Raw genomic sequence first — 16,147 nt, forward strand, 5'->3', positions numbered from 1 at the left:
GTACAACTAACTCATAAAATTGAACCCTCGTTACATAAATAAATAGATCTCAAAAGACAATTGCTACACCAGAAAAATGACACCTTGCTTCAACACAAACAACACATCCAGGTTTGGATTGGATTTTGGATCAGGCATAAAATGTTTTAAATGTCTCGTATAAAAATGTTGACAGGTTGATGGATTTGTTTTGGCCTATAGGTTAATGATGGAAATATTTCTCACATTCTCGCACATTGTAGGGTATTGATGAGCTGAACTTTGAATCATCTAATATTGTTCTGCCAACAGAATGCATCATGGTGGATTGTGAGGATCCAAATATACCAGATGTTCTCCCAAGTCATTATGGATGGCAGGCAGTCCTCGGCTGAGCTCTGAAGAGTCTGCAATTGAGCCGGGACCTTATGGCCTTAAAAGTTTATCTACTAGTGTAAGATCCAGCTGACTTAAAGTGCAACTCCAGCCAAAACTGTCATTTGTTTTGGATAGAGTGGGGGAAGGGTTGGAGTCTGGTTTTTACAGCCATGCTGGGGAAATCCAAAAAAAAAAGCAAAAAATGTCACCAGTACAATTCTAGAATTCTAAAATGTTTCTTTTCGGGGGCCACCATGGACCCCTTCCTCCAGAAATAACGACAGGCATATAAAAGTTTTTAAAATTCAAGTGGACTTGTGGCTATTGAATCATTTTGGGTCTCGGACCCAGCTCAAGGCCCCCCAGGCAGATTTCTGTTGGAGGGTCTTAAAGCAGTAATAAACCCAAAATCATTAGATGTAGAGCAGGGATCCTCAAACTACGGCCCCCCAGCTATTGCGAAACTACACATCCCACGAGGCATTATAAAACTCTGACATTCACAGACATGACTGGGCATGATGGGAATTGTAGTTCCTGAACAACTGGAGGGCCGTAGTTTGAAGATCCATGATGTAGAGGCTGTCACCCCAGGGCAGGAAGTTTGTTATTGGCAGAATCACCAGGTCAAAAAGAAAAGAAATAGCCTGAAAAAATAAAACCAATGCAGCTACCACATATAAGGACTGATAAGCTACAATGTATTACATTTTTGTACTTGGTTTTTGGATACAATGTAATTCTAGGTTGAAATACAGCATCAAATAAGTGTTAAACCCGAAATTAAAAATATAACTTCGGCTTACCAGTCATTAAGGCTGGGTTCACACTGCTGCGGGGGGAGATCCGGATGTGATTCGCACAGCAAATCACATCCGATCTCCGTAGCACTGCGAGTTCAGCCATACAGATAGTATGGCTGAACTCGCAGCTATCCCGCAGCAAACTCGCACAGGACCCTTTTTTGGGTCCGCAACGGAATCGGATCGCATGGGGGTTCACACCATGCGATCCGATTCCTGTGCGAGTCGGCAGATCGCACTGCGATATGCCGACGGATCTGGGGGTGTCATTAACATAACATTGACACCCCCAGCCGTCCGCATAGGGCAGTGTGAACTGCCGGCGGGAGGTATGCGATGCGGGAAAACGCCGCGGATTCGCGGCGTTCCCGCATCGCAATAGTGTGAACCTAGCCTAAATGTGGTGGCTACATTATTTCTTTTTCAGGCTTTTTTCCCTCTGTTTCCACCTGTTGATCTAGCCAGTAATACACCTCCTGTATAAGGAGCACAGGAGGCACATTTGGACAACAGCATTGTCAGTCTTGGGGGGGTGATGGTAATGTTAGAAGTACGAGCAGATTTAAATACATGAACAAATTGAAGCAGAGCTCCAGCTAGTTTTTTTTTTCTCTTTCGGCGGAAAGATTTACTCATCCAGGGAGATCTCACTCTTAGCCCTTGTACACACAGTCGGAGATTCCGACGGAATGTGTCCTATCGGACCGTTTTGTCGGATATTCCGACTGTGTGTGGTCTGCATCGGACTGTTTCCGTCGGAATATCCGACGGACCAACTTTTCCAACTTGCCGGTAAAATTTTCCGACAAAATGCTCCGATCGGACATACTCCGATCATGTGTATCCTACTCCGACGGACAAAGTGCCACGCATGCTCAGATCAAATTCCTAGACCAAAGCTATTGGCTACTAGCCTGAACGTAGTCCCGTCGTAACAAAATAACGTCATCACGTTATGTACAATCGGATTTTCCGACAACTTAGTCCGACCGTGTGTATACAACATCACTTCCGGACCTCTTCCGGAATTAATGTGTCTGAATTACTCCGATGGATTTGGTTGTTGGAATCTCTGACCGTGTGTACAAGGGCTTAAGCCTCCACAGCCCAATGGACTTCATCACAGAGCCTCCATAGTATAAAATCGGCTCCTAAGACCTCCTATTACGGGAGGTCTAAGACACTTGTGGCTATATACCCTCCATAGTGTAAAATCTTAAGGTTTATTAAGGTAAAAAAAGATGTTGCACCTACATAGATAGAATGTAAAACTCGCCAGTAAAAAAAAAAAACGCCAGCTGGCTCAAAATGCAGCCTGTGGTCCGGGCCTGGCACAAACGCGGTGACATCAGCACGTCACTCCTCCTTAATAGCACCTGTGACTGAAGAGGAGTGCACTGGATTCTATGGATTAGCATACTTGGGAAAGTTTCTCTTTACTTCCCATCAGGACAAGAGGTGATGGTAATTTTTTTCAAGCAGGAAAACAGACAAACGCATTTTATCAGAATGGGACAGGTACAACTCCTGAGAATTTTGTTATGTCTGGTCCTTTCTGTCCTGGTCACAGGGGGTTCCCCTAATTCTTGTACTGCTTGCCAGTACACTTACTCCAATAAGCAAGCTGGAGGCATGGCAATAACGCAGGAAACTGAGCGTTGTAGGTGCCCAGGGGCAGACTGACAACTCTTGGGGCCCCGGGCAATTGGAGATTATGGGGCCCCCAGGCAATCAGAGATTATGGGGCCACACAGTATAAAATCACACAGGTTACACATACATGTACACACAGTATACACAGATATGTTTCTATTGGCTGAGAAGGTACTGGAGAGGTGGGGCAGCTATAATCTCGGGATTTTTAGACCAAAAGGATGTCAGTAAGGGACATTTCAGATGGTAGATGTAAAAAAAAAAACATAGATTTTTACATACTGTCCCTGGTTTTACTTAGGCTGTCAACCCTGATGGGGCCCCCTAGTGGCCCGGGGCCCCTCGGGCAGTGCCCGAGTTGCTGAATGGTCCGTCCGCCCCTGTAGGTGCCCAATTTTGGTCTTACTATGTTGGCTTTGACTTGTGGCAGTGTTGCCTGGATAAGAAGACTGGCTAAACAGAATCCCAAATATATTGGCAGCTCTTTCATATGCCTTTCAGCTGTGTGGATGGTTCTCTGGCTGGAACTCAGTTTTAAGGACAAACTATATCAAAAGGGTTCTATGGAAAGTATTGTTCTGTCGTATGATGCGCTCTTTCATTGAAGGAGGTATGAAGTGACTACCAAGGCAGCCCAGACTGAATAATGTGTACATGGGGCACCTTGTTATCTAGATGGTGTATGAGCCAATCTGCTGATGGTATTCTGGCATTGAAGGAAATACAAACTTATGACAATACACAGACACTGGCATCCTGGCATCGAGTCAATTATATTTTAATCAGGCCTGCCAAATCCAAAGTAAATATTATTACTAAGAAGCATTCTCTAGCCAGAAAACGTTGCCTTTCCTAAATGAACAGGTTCTGGCAGCCACCATGTCACATACACACCACCGAAACTACACACAACAACATGGTACTGAAAAACACATTTCTCCAAAAATACAACGAACAGAGGAACAAAATAGTTCTGGCTTGAATTAGTAAGGTGGGGTTTTTTTGTTCCATCTTGGATGAACGCTAAACCGTCACAAATACTGACATTTTTCCTATACAATATTGAAGGTTGGAATAAGAAAAAAAAAAAAGAAGAAAAAAAAAGGCAAACAATTGGGAGAAGAGAAAATGAAAAGGAGAGGAGAGAAAAATGAAGAAGGAGAAGAGAGGAAAGAAAAATGAAGGAAAGGAAAAAATGAAGGAGAGGAGAGAAAAAAAAAATGAAGGAGAAGAGAGAAAAGAAAAATGAGGGAGAGGAGAGGAAAGAAAAATGAGGGAGAGGAGAGGAAAGAAAAATGAGGGAGAGGAGAGAAAAATGAGGTAGAGGAGAGAAAAGAAAAACGAGGGAGAGGAGAGAAAAGAAAAAACGAGGGAGAGGAGAGAAAAGAAAAACGAGGAAAAGAAGTAGAGGAGAGAAAAGAAAAAAAGAATGTGAGGAGAGAAAAGAAAAATGAAGAAGAGGAGAGGGAAGAAAAATGAAGAAGAGGAGAGGGAAGAAAAATGAAGAAGGAGAGGGAAGAAAAACGAAGGAGGAGAGAAAAATAAAAAGAAGGCGAGGAGAGGAAAGAAAAAAAATGAAGGAGGAGAGGGAAGAAAAAAAATGAAGGAGATGACAGAAAGGGAAAAAAAAAGAAAGCAAGGAGAGAAAAGAAAAACAAAGGAGAGGAGAATACATAAAAAAAGAAGGTAAGGATAGAAAAGAAAAATGGAGAGGAGAGAAAAGAAAAAAAAGAAGAAAAAAATTAAGAATGACAGGAGAGAAAAGAAAAATGAAGAGGAGAGAAAAGAAAAATGAAGGAGAGGAAAGAAAAAACAAATAAGGAGAGGAGAGAAAAGAAAAACGAAGGAGAGGAAAGAAAAAACGAAGGAGGAGGAGAGGAGACAAAAGAAAAATGAAGGAGAGGGGAGAAAAGAAAAATGAAGAAGAAAAATTGGAGAGGAGAGAAAAAAAATGAAGGAGAGGGGAGAAAAGAAAAATGAAGAAGGAGAGGGGAGGGGGAAGGGGAAGGGTGAAGGGAAAAAGGAAAGGAGTGGAAAGGAAAGAGAAAGAAAAGAAAAAAAGAAAAAGGAAAATAAAAGGAAACAGGGAATGACGAAAGAAAAAGGAAAATAAAAGGAAAGGGGAGGAGAGAAAAAGGAGGGAGAGTAAAGAAAAAGAGAGAAAAGGAAGAAGGTGAGAAAATGAAATAAAAACTGAGAAGAATTATGAATACAGGAAAACAAAGTGTAAAAAAAGGAAGAAGGGAAAGGAAAAGAAATAAGGAAGGACAGCATTAGAAATGTTTCTTTCAAGTCTTTTGTGTTCTGTTAAATCCTTGTAATAGAATTTATCATTTTTTACTGGACCCTAAATGCCAGCACACTATGTAATTGAGTCAAGTTTGTTCTTTACATGGATGCTGAAGGAGATATATGTTGGTGTTTTACATTAATTCTGAATTGTTTATATGCTGTGTCTCAGCTTCATCTTGTTCACATGTGTACAATACTATGTGCTTGCATTGTACCTTGTGAAATTATATACACCGTGGAGAAAGTTATTTTCTATAATCTTTCATAAAAAAGTTAATGATAAAAGAATTTCCAATTTTTTTTCTTTGCTCCAATATTCAGACATCAACCTCATGAGTTTGCAAAGAAATATCCAGTATTTTATGTCGGAACACATATGCAGCCAAAATAAAGCACATAGTATGAGAGGTGTTGGGGAAATTACAATCTATATATTTCTAATGGAAAAGAAACAGACTTGGAGGAAATAAAGTGCTTTGTCTACTCACCCTCACAACATAGTTGAATTTCCGAGTGTCCAAGATAGCAGTGGAGAAATCTAATGTGTTGAAAGCCTCTCCAAGAGTGCAATAGCCATGGCGCTGGAAGGAAAAAACAAAAAACACAATGACCCCACTGGAAAATCCTCAGAAGACACAGCAGGTCTAGGATCAAATGTGCATGAGGGGTAGAAAGATATGCTTTTCCACCAGACATGTGTATAATGGGGCAATAAAAGGAAAAGCCTGATTGATGGCTTTGTAACAAAAACTCCTCTTCATATTTGATCATGGGACCCATACAATACAATTTATGTTTTCTCAGAAACATTTCTAGACTCAACATTAAGGGGTATATTTATAAAAAAAAATTGCAGAGCCGTTCGTTCTGTGTGAATGCTAGCAAAATTTAAAGTTACTAGTCTATTTTCTCTCCAGGTTGGATGTTCTTCATTCATAAGAATTACTATTATATTATTATACAGGTTTTATATAGCGCCAACAGTTTGCGCAGCGCTTTACAACATGAGGGCAGACATTATAGTTACATTACAATAATAGTTTGAATCAGGAAAATCCTGCATTATGGCCACTGGATAGAAATGCCGATCATAGTGAACAAGTTTTTATTTTTTCAGCCCATCTAATGGCCACAGGTCCCTGATTGAGGTTCCTCTTATAAATGAAGAACATACGACCTGGAGAGAAAATAGCCTAGTAACTTTTAATTTTGCCGGCATTCACACACAATGAATGCAGTTTTGCAGGATAAATAGCTCTGCAAATTATTATTAAATATGCACTCCTAAGTGAATAGAGAGAAACGAGGGGCAACCCTTGCTAAGCCCCCAGTAGAGAAAAAAATAATAATAAATGGACTATCTCGGTACCCAAATGTTAAACAAATAGCATAAAAAGTTATCAGGATGGTACCAGATTCCTTCTCTTCTACACAAAATAAATCCGGTCCTACCCAAACAATGCTGGAGATGCCATCAAGATGATGGCACACTGTTGCATATCTGGTGGACATGCCCTCAAATTCAACCCTTCTGGACAGAACTACACTTTGTAATCTCACAAGTTACGACATACACCTAAGCCCTTGTACACACGGTCGGACATTCCGACAGAAAATGTCCGATCGGAGCGTGTTGTCGGATAATCCGACCGTGTGTGGGCTTCATCAGACTGTTTCCGTCGGAATATCCAACCGACAAAGATTTAGAGTTTGGCTATAAAATTTTCCGACAACATGATGGTTTGTAGAGAGTGCCACGCATGCTCAGATCAAATTCCTAGACCAAAGCTATTGGCTACTAGCCTGAACGTAGTCCCGTCATAACGAAATAACGTCATCACGTTCTGAACGATCGGATTTTCCGACAACTTTGTCCGACCGTGTGTATGCAACACCAGTGTCGGACAAAATCCGATGGATTTGGTTGTTGGAATGTCTGACCGTGTGTACAAGGGCTTAGACTACTCACCAGTGCATTTTCTCCTTCACCACACATCTCTCCCCTACAAAACCACAAATCTCTCACCATGCACATGGTAAATGCAGTGAAACTGTGTGTACCGATTCATTGGAACACGACTCACACACCATCACTTTCAGAGTGGCTCACACATCTCCAAAAAAATTGCAGATATGGAAGAACTCATTAACTTGGCAAACGATTCCCCATCCAAATTCATATCCACTTGGGCCAACTGGTTTCAATATCGCACCACCGATCAATACAAAAGCCTGATCAACACCCCCAGGTCTGACCAGCAAATGGGCGAGCGATCCGTTTTCCCCATATGCAACATTCTTCTAAAAAAGGAAGGTATATCTGAACAACCCCCCTACACCCCCAGCAGAGAGATCTCACTACAGACTACACATCTTCCCTCTCTACCTTCAACATGTCCTCCACCCCTCTTCTTCCTGTTATATTGATATCTATTAACCTAAAGTGTCACTGACCCCCTTCATCCCTTAGAGATTAAACCCTAGTTAGGAAGGTTTCATTGGCCATTGTATAAAACTTCCTATTTGGTTCCTTTTCCCTCAACCAACCCTCCTAACCAAACCAAATACATTTTATGCTTATTCCAGAATACCCTTTGCTACACCCACCCCCCACCCCCACCCTTCCTTGCATTCCCCCCCCCCCCTTTTTTTTCTCTTCTGTCTTTCTGTCTTTATTACTTACTGGTTTGGGTTTAACCCAATTATTTGCAGTTCATTTGCTTGATATTTGCAGCCATAGGTGTGTGCAGCCTATTGCATAAGGCTGCGCACCCCAAAGCTCAGACACATATGAATACCACCTGCTGTCACAGGGAGGAGGCTCTGGTGGTGGGAGACAGTTGATTGGGGACATATTACATTACACCCTAAATACAGGTGTAAGGTGTTCCTAAAGTTGAACCTATTCTTTTAATATAATGGGGGCATTTACACTGGCGACTAGCTCCCCCAACCCCTCACCTGTTGCCACCCCTGGATAACGCTAATGCACATGGGGTGATTAGGGTGTGCCCAGGCACATCCGACACACCCGGTGCACACGCCTTCCTTGATCATGGGCACTGATAGTCCCTAGACAGGCTAGCTGTTTGTACATGGTACATTTATACAACCGTTTGTCGCAGTACATTGATTGTATAACAATATGCTTGACGTATTTTACTTTTTGTACTGTATGTTTGAAAATTATATTCTAAATAAATCTTGTTTGAAAAAAAAAATAAACATGAAAAAGTGAGAAAAGTATAATTTTACATATACTGAGTGTAAATTAAAAAAAAAAAAAGGAAGATTCTCCTTACCTCCTTGGTGCTTCCTTTGTGCACGTAGATCCACTTTTCTTGGTAGAAAGCTGTTTAGACAATGTTAAAAAAAAATAATTATAGAGAACACCAGAAGAATAATCAGTAAATGTAATTTCAGATATACAGTGGAACCTTGGATTACGAGCATAATCCGTTCCAGGAGAATGCTTGTAATCTAAAGCACTCGCATATCAAAGCAAGTTTCTCCATAGAAGTCAATGGAAATGAAGATAATTCGTTCCGCATTGATTTCTATTGCATGAATTACCGCATGTGGCCAGAGGTGGGGGGCGCGGGAGAGCCTCGGAAATACTCGGGGACAGCTCGGCTGAATTCGGAAAGGCTTAGAAACACTCGGGAAAGGAGTATTTCCGAACGGCTCCGAGTGTCACCGGCGCCCCCTGCACCTCTGGCCGAATGTGGTACTGCAAACCCCATTAGCTTGAATTCTGTTCGTTTTGCAAAGCAACACTCGCAATCCGAGTCAGAATTAAAAAAAAATAAAAACGTTGCTCGTCCTTCATAACGCTCATTACCCGCGTTACTCGTTAAGCAGGGTTCCACTGTATATTAATAAGCTGCACAGACCATCAGGTACCAATATTTTAAAATCTTAATGTAAGGTCCCAGGCTAGACAAAAAAATGACCCCACTAAAGTCCAAAGGACCGTGAACTGGACCTTTGCTTTGTATTTGGCTGCTTGCCTGGAGAGAGTAAAACTATTTATAACTAAATTCATAAAACATGCACACGCATGCGCACAAACACACACAACTCACACACACAACTCACACACTGTCTTACATTGTGTCTTTGTGTTGTTATTAATAAGATCCTTCTTTCTCTTCTTAGCAGCAATGTCATAATTCAGATTGTGGAAGAGATTCTCTTTATTGTTTTCCACATTGAAGTAGCTGGAAAGGATACAAAACAAGAAGTGGTTATAAAATATTCAGGATGTATATGGATAGGTGACACAGGACACTATTTCTAGTAGAATCGGTCTGATCATTTTAAGGCCCACGATCCAGGGTTATGGGTTCATTCTGGTATGGGCAGATCTAGGGGGGGAGGGGGGCAGTTTTATGGCCAGGGGTGGAAATGAAATGCCTACATTTTAAACACGCCTCAAATAAACTCTGTATTGCTCTATAACAACCTTATTCATTCTGAGCTGTCATCTTCCAGTTGTATTTCTCCATAATGACAATGACAGAAAACAGAAGCAGTCACAAGCAAATACAAATGTAAATATTAAAACAGAAGACCCAAACTTTTTTTATTTTTTTTTAAAAAGGGGCTATCGTTTGTTTATTACCACATTTTATTGAATTTTGTTAAAGTGCACTAAACTCAGAATGAACAGGCGGCATATAATCTGCCACCAAAATCAACTCAAACCATCTCATAGCTCCCATCTGTCCCCGATTTTGAGGGACTGTCCCTGGTTTGGAGCAATGTCCCTCTGTCCCTCATTCCTCCTCATTTGTCCCTCATTTTGGTCTGATCTATATAGTTGTATATAAAATGTACTTTTTAGCTTTCAAAAAGTGTTTCCCAGCGCTAAACCTTTCATCTGATTTCTAAATTGCTGCATTTGTAAATTCCAAAAGCCAATATAAAGGAATAGTAGTGGTAAATTTAGTGGTAAAAAAAAAGCACTTATGGGTTTAACCCATCTTGTTTTTTTTGTACAATTCTCCTTTAAGGGGGTGTGGCAAGGGGTGTGTCCCGTGCCTGTATACTTTTGCTGATAGATGTCCCTCATTCTCATCTCAGAAAGTTGGGAGGTATGGTGGAACTACAATGCCTTTTGCAGCCTCCTTGCTTTTGCCTGTGCCATGGATGGCAACAAGGCTAGCAGGATGCAGACCAAGTGACTGGCATGTTTTTAGTGCTGTATGAACTGTGCATACCCAGCCTCTTACGAGTTAAACACACATCTCTGGCCTTAATGGTAAATTCTGTGGAATGGTGCAGGGACCTTGTCATTGTAATCATGTTGAATTTTATAATTTGCAGCCTTTTCTCAATTTCCAGTTTTACATTGGAAAAATTGTGGGAGCACAAAGGAAAGCAGACATCCCATAATGGGCTGGGGTCATCAGTTCAAATCCCAACCATGGCACTACCTGCCTGGAGTTGCATGTTCTCCCTGTGGGTCCTTTCACACGGCCTTGTCTGTGTATGGACTCTGCTTTGCTCAGCAGGGATCGATCCGCTGACCCCCACTGAGCAGGCGGATGACAGGTCCGTGTCCGCTCACTGTGCGGAGACAGACTTGTCAGAGCCCCGCTCTTCTCTATGGAGATCGGATGGAAATGGACCACCTGTTTGTTTTTATCTGATCTAGAGCTGCACAATTTTTGATGAAATGAGAATCACGATTTTTTTGCTTAGAATAAAGATCACGATTCTCTAAGCCCTTGTACACACGGTCGGAGATTCTGACAGAATGTGTCCTATCGGACTGTTTTGTCGGATATTCCGACTGTGTGTGGTCTGCATCGGACTGTTTCCATCGGAATATCCGACGGACCAACTTTTCCAACTTGCCGGTAAAATTTTCCGACAAAATGCTCCGATCGGACATACTCCGATCATGTGTAGCCTACTCCGACGGACAAAGTGCCACGCATGCTCAGATCAGATCAAGTTCCTAGACCAAAGCTATTGGCTACTAGCCTGAACGTAGTCCCGTCGTAACGAAATAACATCATCGCATTCTGAACCATCGGATTTTCCGTCAACTTTGTCCGACCGTGTGTATGCAACATCACTTCTGGACCTCTTCCGGAATAATTCTGTCGGAATTACTCAGACGGATTTGGTTGTCGGAATCTCCGACCGTGTGTACAAGGGCTTACAATTCTCATGATTCTCGCGGTGTAACATCTTTTGCATAATACAAAAAAATTGGGCTAACTTTAATGAATTAAAAAAAAAAAAACAGTAAAGTGTATTTTTCCCCCCAAAAAAATTGTGTTTGAAATATGGTATGACATCAAATATTGCAACAACCACCATTTTATTCTATAATATCTCTGCTAAAAATAATATATATATTCCAAGTCATTTTCTAGCAGAAAATAATGATTTTTACTTTTAATCAACAAATGTCAGAAATGGTTTGATCTTTAAATGGTTAAAATTCCTTCATTTACACGCTGGAGTCCTTTCCTTTGATAAAAGAACAAAAACATACTTTGTTTCTACTTATTCACCTGTTGTGATTAAACTTGGCAGGCTGATTGGATTTTTTTATTTATTTTTTTCCCCAGCTGTGAGAACTCTCTGCACTTGTTAAAAAGAATCGTGACATGCTGTTTTGAAGATCAGCAAGAGAAAAAGATTGCGATTTTGATTCTTAAAGAATAATCACGCAGCTCTAATCTGATCTGATCCAATTCTCCAGACAGATGGAGAATAGGGTTTCCATCTGTCTGGATTTCACGGACCGAATCGGATACTGGCGGATGTCAGTGGACATGTCACCACTGACATCCGCCACTCCATAGAGGTGCATGGAGCGTCCGATCAGGTCCACCTGAAAAATTGACAGGCGGACCTGATTGGAGCACCCATGTGAAAGTGGCCTGTGTCTGCGTGGATTTCCTCCGGGTTCTCGGTTTTGCTACCACACTCCAAAGACATGCTGGTAGGAAATTGGCTCCCATCTAAATTGGCCCCTAGTATATGTATGTATGAATGTGAGTTAGGGACCTTAGATTGTAAGCTCCTTGGGGGCAGAGACTGATGTGAATGTTTAAAGCGGAGGTCCACCCTAAAGTGGACCTTCCGCTCATTGGAATCCTCCCCCCCTCCGGTGCCACAATTGGCACCTTTCAGGGGGGAGGGGGGTGCAGGTACCTGTACAGTACAGGTATCTGCACCCACTTCCGGCGTAGATTCTGCAGAAGGTACACCCCTTTCCGCAGAATCTACTCCCCTTTCCGAAAGTCCCCCGCTGCCTGCTGGGAAACACACGGATCCCAGAGACAGCGGGGACCATCCTTATTGCGCAGCGCGACTCGCGCATGCGCAGTAGGGAACCGGGAAATGAAGCCGAAAGGCTCCACTTCCTGATTCCCATACCCAAGATGGCGGCGGCAGCACCTGAGAGATGATGGAGAGATCGGCTTCGGGTGCCGACATCGCGGGTGCGCTGGGCGGTTAAGTGTCACTATTTTAAAAGTCAGCAGCTGCAGTATTTGTAGCTGCTGGCTTTTAAAAAAAAAAAAAAAAAACGGCGGACTCCCGATTTAATATACATGTAAAGCGCCGCGTAAATTGTCAGTCCTATATAAGTACCTGTAATAAATAATTAATAATACAGTGGAACCTTGGTTTACGAGTAACGCGGTTAACGAGCGTTTTGAAAGATGAGCAACTTATTTTTTTTTTCAATTCTGACTCGGTTTGCGAGTGTTGTCTCGCAAAACGAGCAGAATTCAAGCTAGTGAGGTGTGCAGTGCCACATTTGGCCAGAGGTGCGGGGGCGCCGGTGACTCGGAACAGTTCCCAAATACTCAGTAATACTCTGTTCCCGAATGTTTCCGAGCCTTTCCAAGTTCAGCTGAGCTGTCCCCGATTATTTCTGAGGCTCTCTGGTGCCCCCCCCACCCCTGGCTACATGCGGTATTGCATGCAATAGAAGTCAATGGGGAACTAATTATCTTTGTTTCCATTGACTTCTATGGGGAAACTCGCTTTGATATGCAAATGCTTTGGATTACAAGCATTCTCCTGGAACAGCTTATGCTCCTAATCCAAGGTTCCATTGTAATATTAAATATTTGAACAGGAGTTGTGGGCCCAAGCATGTCCTCATCGGGTTCCAAATTTTAGTTTGGGAGCCCCACTCTAAATTGGTGGAAAGTAAGAATATTCCAGAACCTCATTCCTGAATGAAGAGACCCCTAAATGGTGATACTTGGTCCAGTGACCAGCCCCGTCCAGCCGCAGTCCTCCATAGACTTTGACAGGCCGCCTGCAGCGAGGCTGGACGTCTCACCCGTCCCTCCCAGGCGCTTAAATGCTCCGGTGTGCATAGGGCCTTATCAGTAAAGGCCAGACGTTGTGTTCCAGAAAGGACCGGGATATCTGTTTCCACATCTTGGAATGACTCATAACAATGGATCACAGGGTAAGAATAATAGATGGCTGTATGCGGACAAGTCCAGACATCGTATTATGCATCACTTAAGCCGCATTGCATGTAAGGAGTGTTAACACAGAGATGGTAGATACTGACCTCCTAAGAAAAAAATGCTAGTTGCTTGGCTGTCCTGCTGAGTCCCTGACCTAAAACAGACATGTAGATCAGACATTCTGGCCACAGACAGCCAGAAAACTGGCATTTCTGAAATGAGGTGAGCAATGGCAGCCGATTCCATCAATGAAACGGACACTATGAATGGAGGATGGTGCGGATGAATGAATCAGTCTCCTCCTTTCATTGAAGCTGTACTATGGCCTCCATGAATAAGACATGCTCTATGAATGGAGGTGGGTAAATGAAAGGTCTGCCTTATCCATTCATAGACTCCAGGCACAACACTACCTGCCTGGAGTTTGCATGTTCTCCCTGTGTCTGCGCGGGCTTCCTCCGGGTACTCCGGTTTCCTTCCACACTCCAAAGACATGCCAGTAGGTTAATTGGCTTCTGTCCAAAATTGGCCCTAATATATGAATGGGGACCTTGGATTGTGGGCTCCTTGAGGGTAGGGACTGATGTGAGTGTGCAATGTACAGGGATAGGGACAATTGTAGACACTCACTCAGGTTGAACTGGATGGACTGGTGTCTTTATTCAACCTTACTAACTATGTAACTATCTCTTTTCATTGATGGAAGCTATAGTACAACATCTGCCCCTCCTCCATTCACAGAAAGGGTGGGCATAGTCGAAATCCTTGACGAGTACATATGACCAACCCCTCGGCTATATTAACCCCCACAGCACCGGAAATGATCTATTTAATCCTTCTGTGCCCCCTAGGTGGCAGTCTTGTACTTTATTCTTTTATATTAATAATGATTAAAGTATACTTTGGCAACATTCAAAGGCAACATTAATCTATTTTTAACCACTTCAGCCCTGGAAGGATTTGCCCCCTTTTTTTTGCGATACGGCACTGTGTCGCTTTAACTGACAATTGCGCAGTCATGCGGCGCTGTACCCAAAACAAAAGGGACATATTTTCCCACAAATAGAGATTTCTTTTGGTGGTATTTGATCATCTCTGCGTTTTTATTTTTTGCGCTATAATTGTGGCAATTTTGAAAAAAATATATATATATCCCAATTTAAAAAATAAATAAATAAATTTCTCCATAAATTTAGGCCAATAAATAAATAAATAACTAATTTTCACAATAATCGTATATTGATTGGTTGGCAGAAAAGTTATCGTGTTTTCAAACTACGGGATAGATTTATGGGCTTTTGCTTTTATTTACTGGTAATGGTGGCGATCTGAAATTTTTAGCGGGACTGCGACATTGCAGCGGACAAATCTCACCCCAAATTACACTTTTTGGGGACCAGTAACATTATTACATTGATCAGTGCTATAAAAATGCACTGATCAATTCATAAATTACACAGGTAGGGAAGGGGTTAACACTAGGGGGCAATCAAGGGGTTCCCTGGGTGTGGTCTAACTGTAGGGGGGGTGGGCTTACTGGGACAGGACAGAGATCACTGTTCCCAATCACTGGGGGCAGTAGATCTCTATCAGGTCATCTGGCAGAACGGGGAATCGTCTTGTTTACAAAGGCAGATGCCCGTTCTGCCTCTGTCCATAACGATTGCGGACAGCTACTGCGTCCGAAATCTCACATGCAAGAACTGACATCGTTTCGTGCAGTAAAACCGACCTGCCGCAGTAAATGTGCGTGAGCTGGTCGGCAAGTGGCTAAACTGCCATATAACACCTGGGCAGAATGATCAGCTCTGTTGATGAGCAAAGCAATGTAAAGCAGGATTAGACAGAGGATAAGGACTGACTAAGCTCATTGCAGCTGGATTTATAAATTCCTAATGGTGCACTACACCAGCTGGGATGGATATGAAGCTTTAAAGCCGCATTAAGGGCTCTTACACACTCATGGTGGAATGCAGAACCTTCTAAAGAGCGATCCACTCTTGAATCGCTTTTCAGAGGGAAGCTGACAAGTAGTGAGGAGGCACCGTATTGCCTCCTAACTGCCTCATTTAATGTCCCTTTCACACTGGCGGGGTCCACTAGTGGATTGGCCTGCTGAGTAAGCGATCTCTCCGATGATCCCAACTCACCAGGTGGATGACAGGACCGTCGTGTCCCCTCTGCTAGTGCAGAGCAGACATGGACACAGCCCGCTGTTCTCTATAGGGGTGTGGGGGCCTAAAGCTGCACTAACGTACTGCAATCGGATGGTTTGTACTTGGTTTTGGTGTTGCCCAATTGAACTCAGTGGGCAAGTTTGACAGGTGGTGATGCCTGTCAAGCTCTGCGGTCTGCACCATGAGTTAACTTCTTCGGATCCGCTCTATAGCCGAATGACGGCTACAGCGCGGACCTACTTTGCCGGGAATAAATGACGTCCTCCCGTGCCTGAGCGGCGCGGCGCGCTCTTTGATCAGCCGAGTCTCATAGACCCATCGGAGTAAGGGGTCGATCCCAACCACATGATCACGTGATCAGCTGTCAGCCAATGACAGCTGATCAAGTGATGTAAACAGATCCGGTAAT

At 42.8% G+C, this 16,147-nt stretch overlaps 1 protein-coding gene across 1 annotated transcript in view; it reads right to left on the reverse strand.

The window, feature by feature from the left end:
• FBXO32 (F-box protein 32) overlaps window positions 1–16,147 on the reverse strand; it is a 49,147-nt gene that overhangs the window by 22,174 nt on the left and 10,826 nt on the right. Inside the window, exons 2-4 of the mRNA XM_077493293.1 lie at window positions 9,216–9,325; window positions 8,408–8,457; window positions 5,594–5,686 (exon numbers count right to left, since the gene is read on the reverse strand). Of these exons, the coding sequence (XP_077349419.1) occupies window positions 5,594–5,686; window positions 8,408–8,457; window positions 9,216–9,325 (253 nt within the window). The remainder of the gene's footprint in view (window positions 1–5,593; window positions 5,687–8,407; window positions 8,458–9,215; window positions 9,326–16,147) is intronic.

The sequence above is a fragment of the Lithobates pipiens genome, unplaced genomic scaffold (assembly GCF_037356315.1).
Source record: "Lithobates pipiens isolate NorthernLeopardFrog02 unplaced genomic scaffold, aLitPip1_a1.2 Scaffold_19, whole genome shotgun sequence".
In the NCBI taxonomy this organism is placed as follows: domain Eukaryota; kingdom Metazoa; phylum Chordata; class Amphibia; order Anura; family Ranidae; genus Lithobates; species Lithobates pipiens.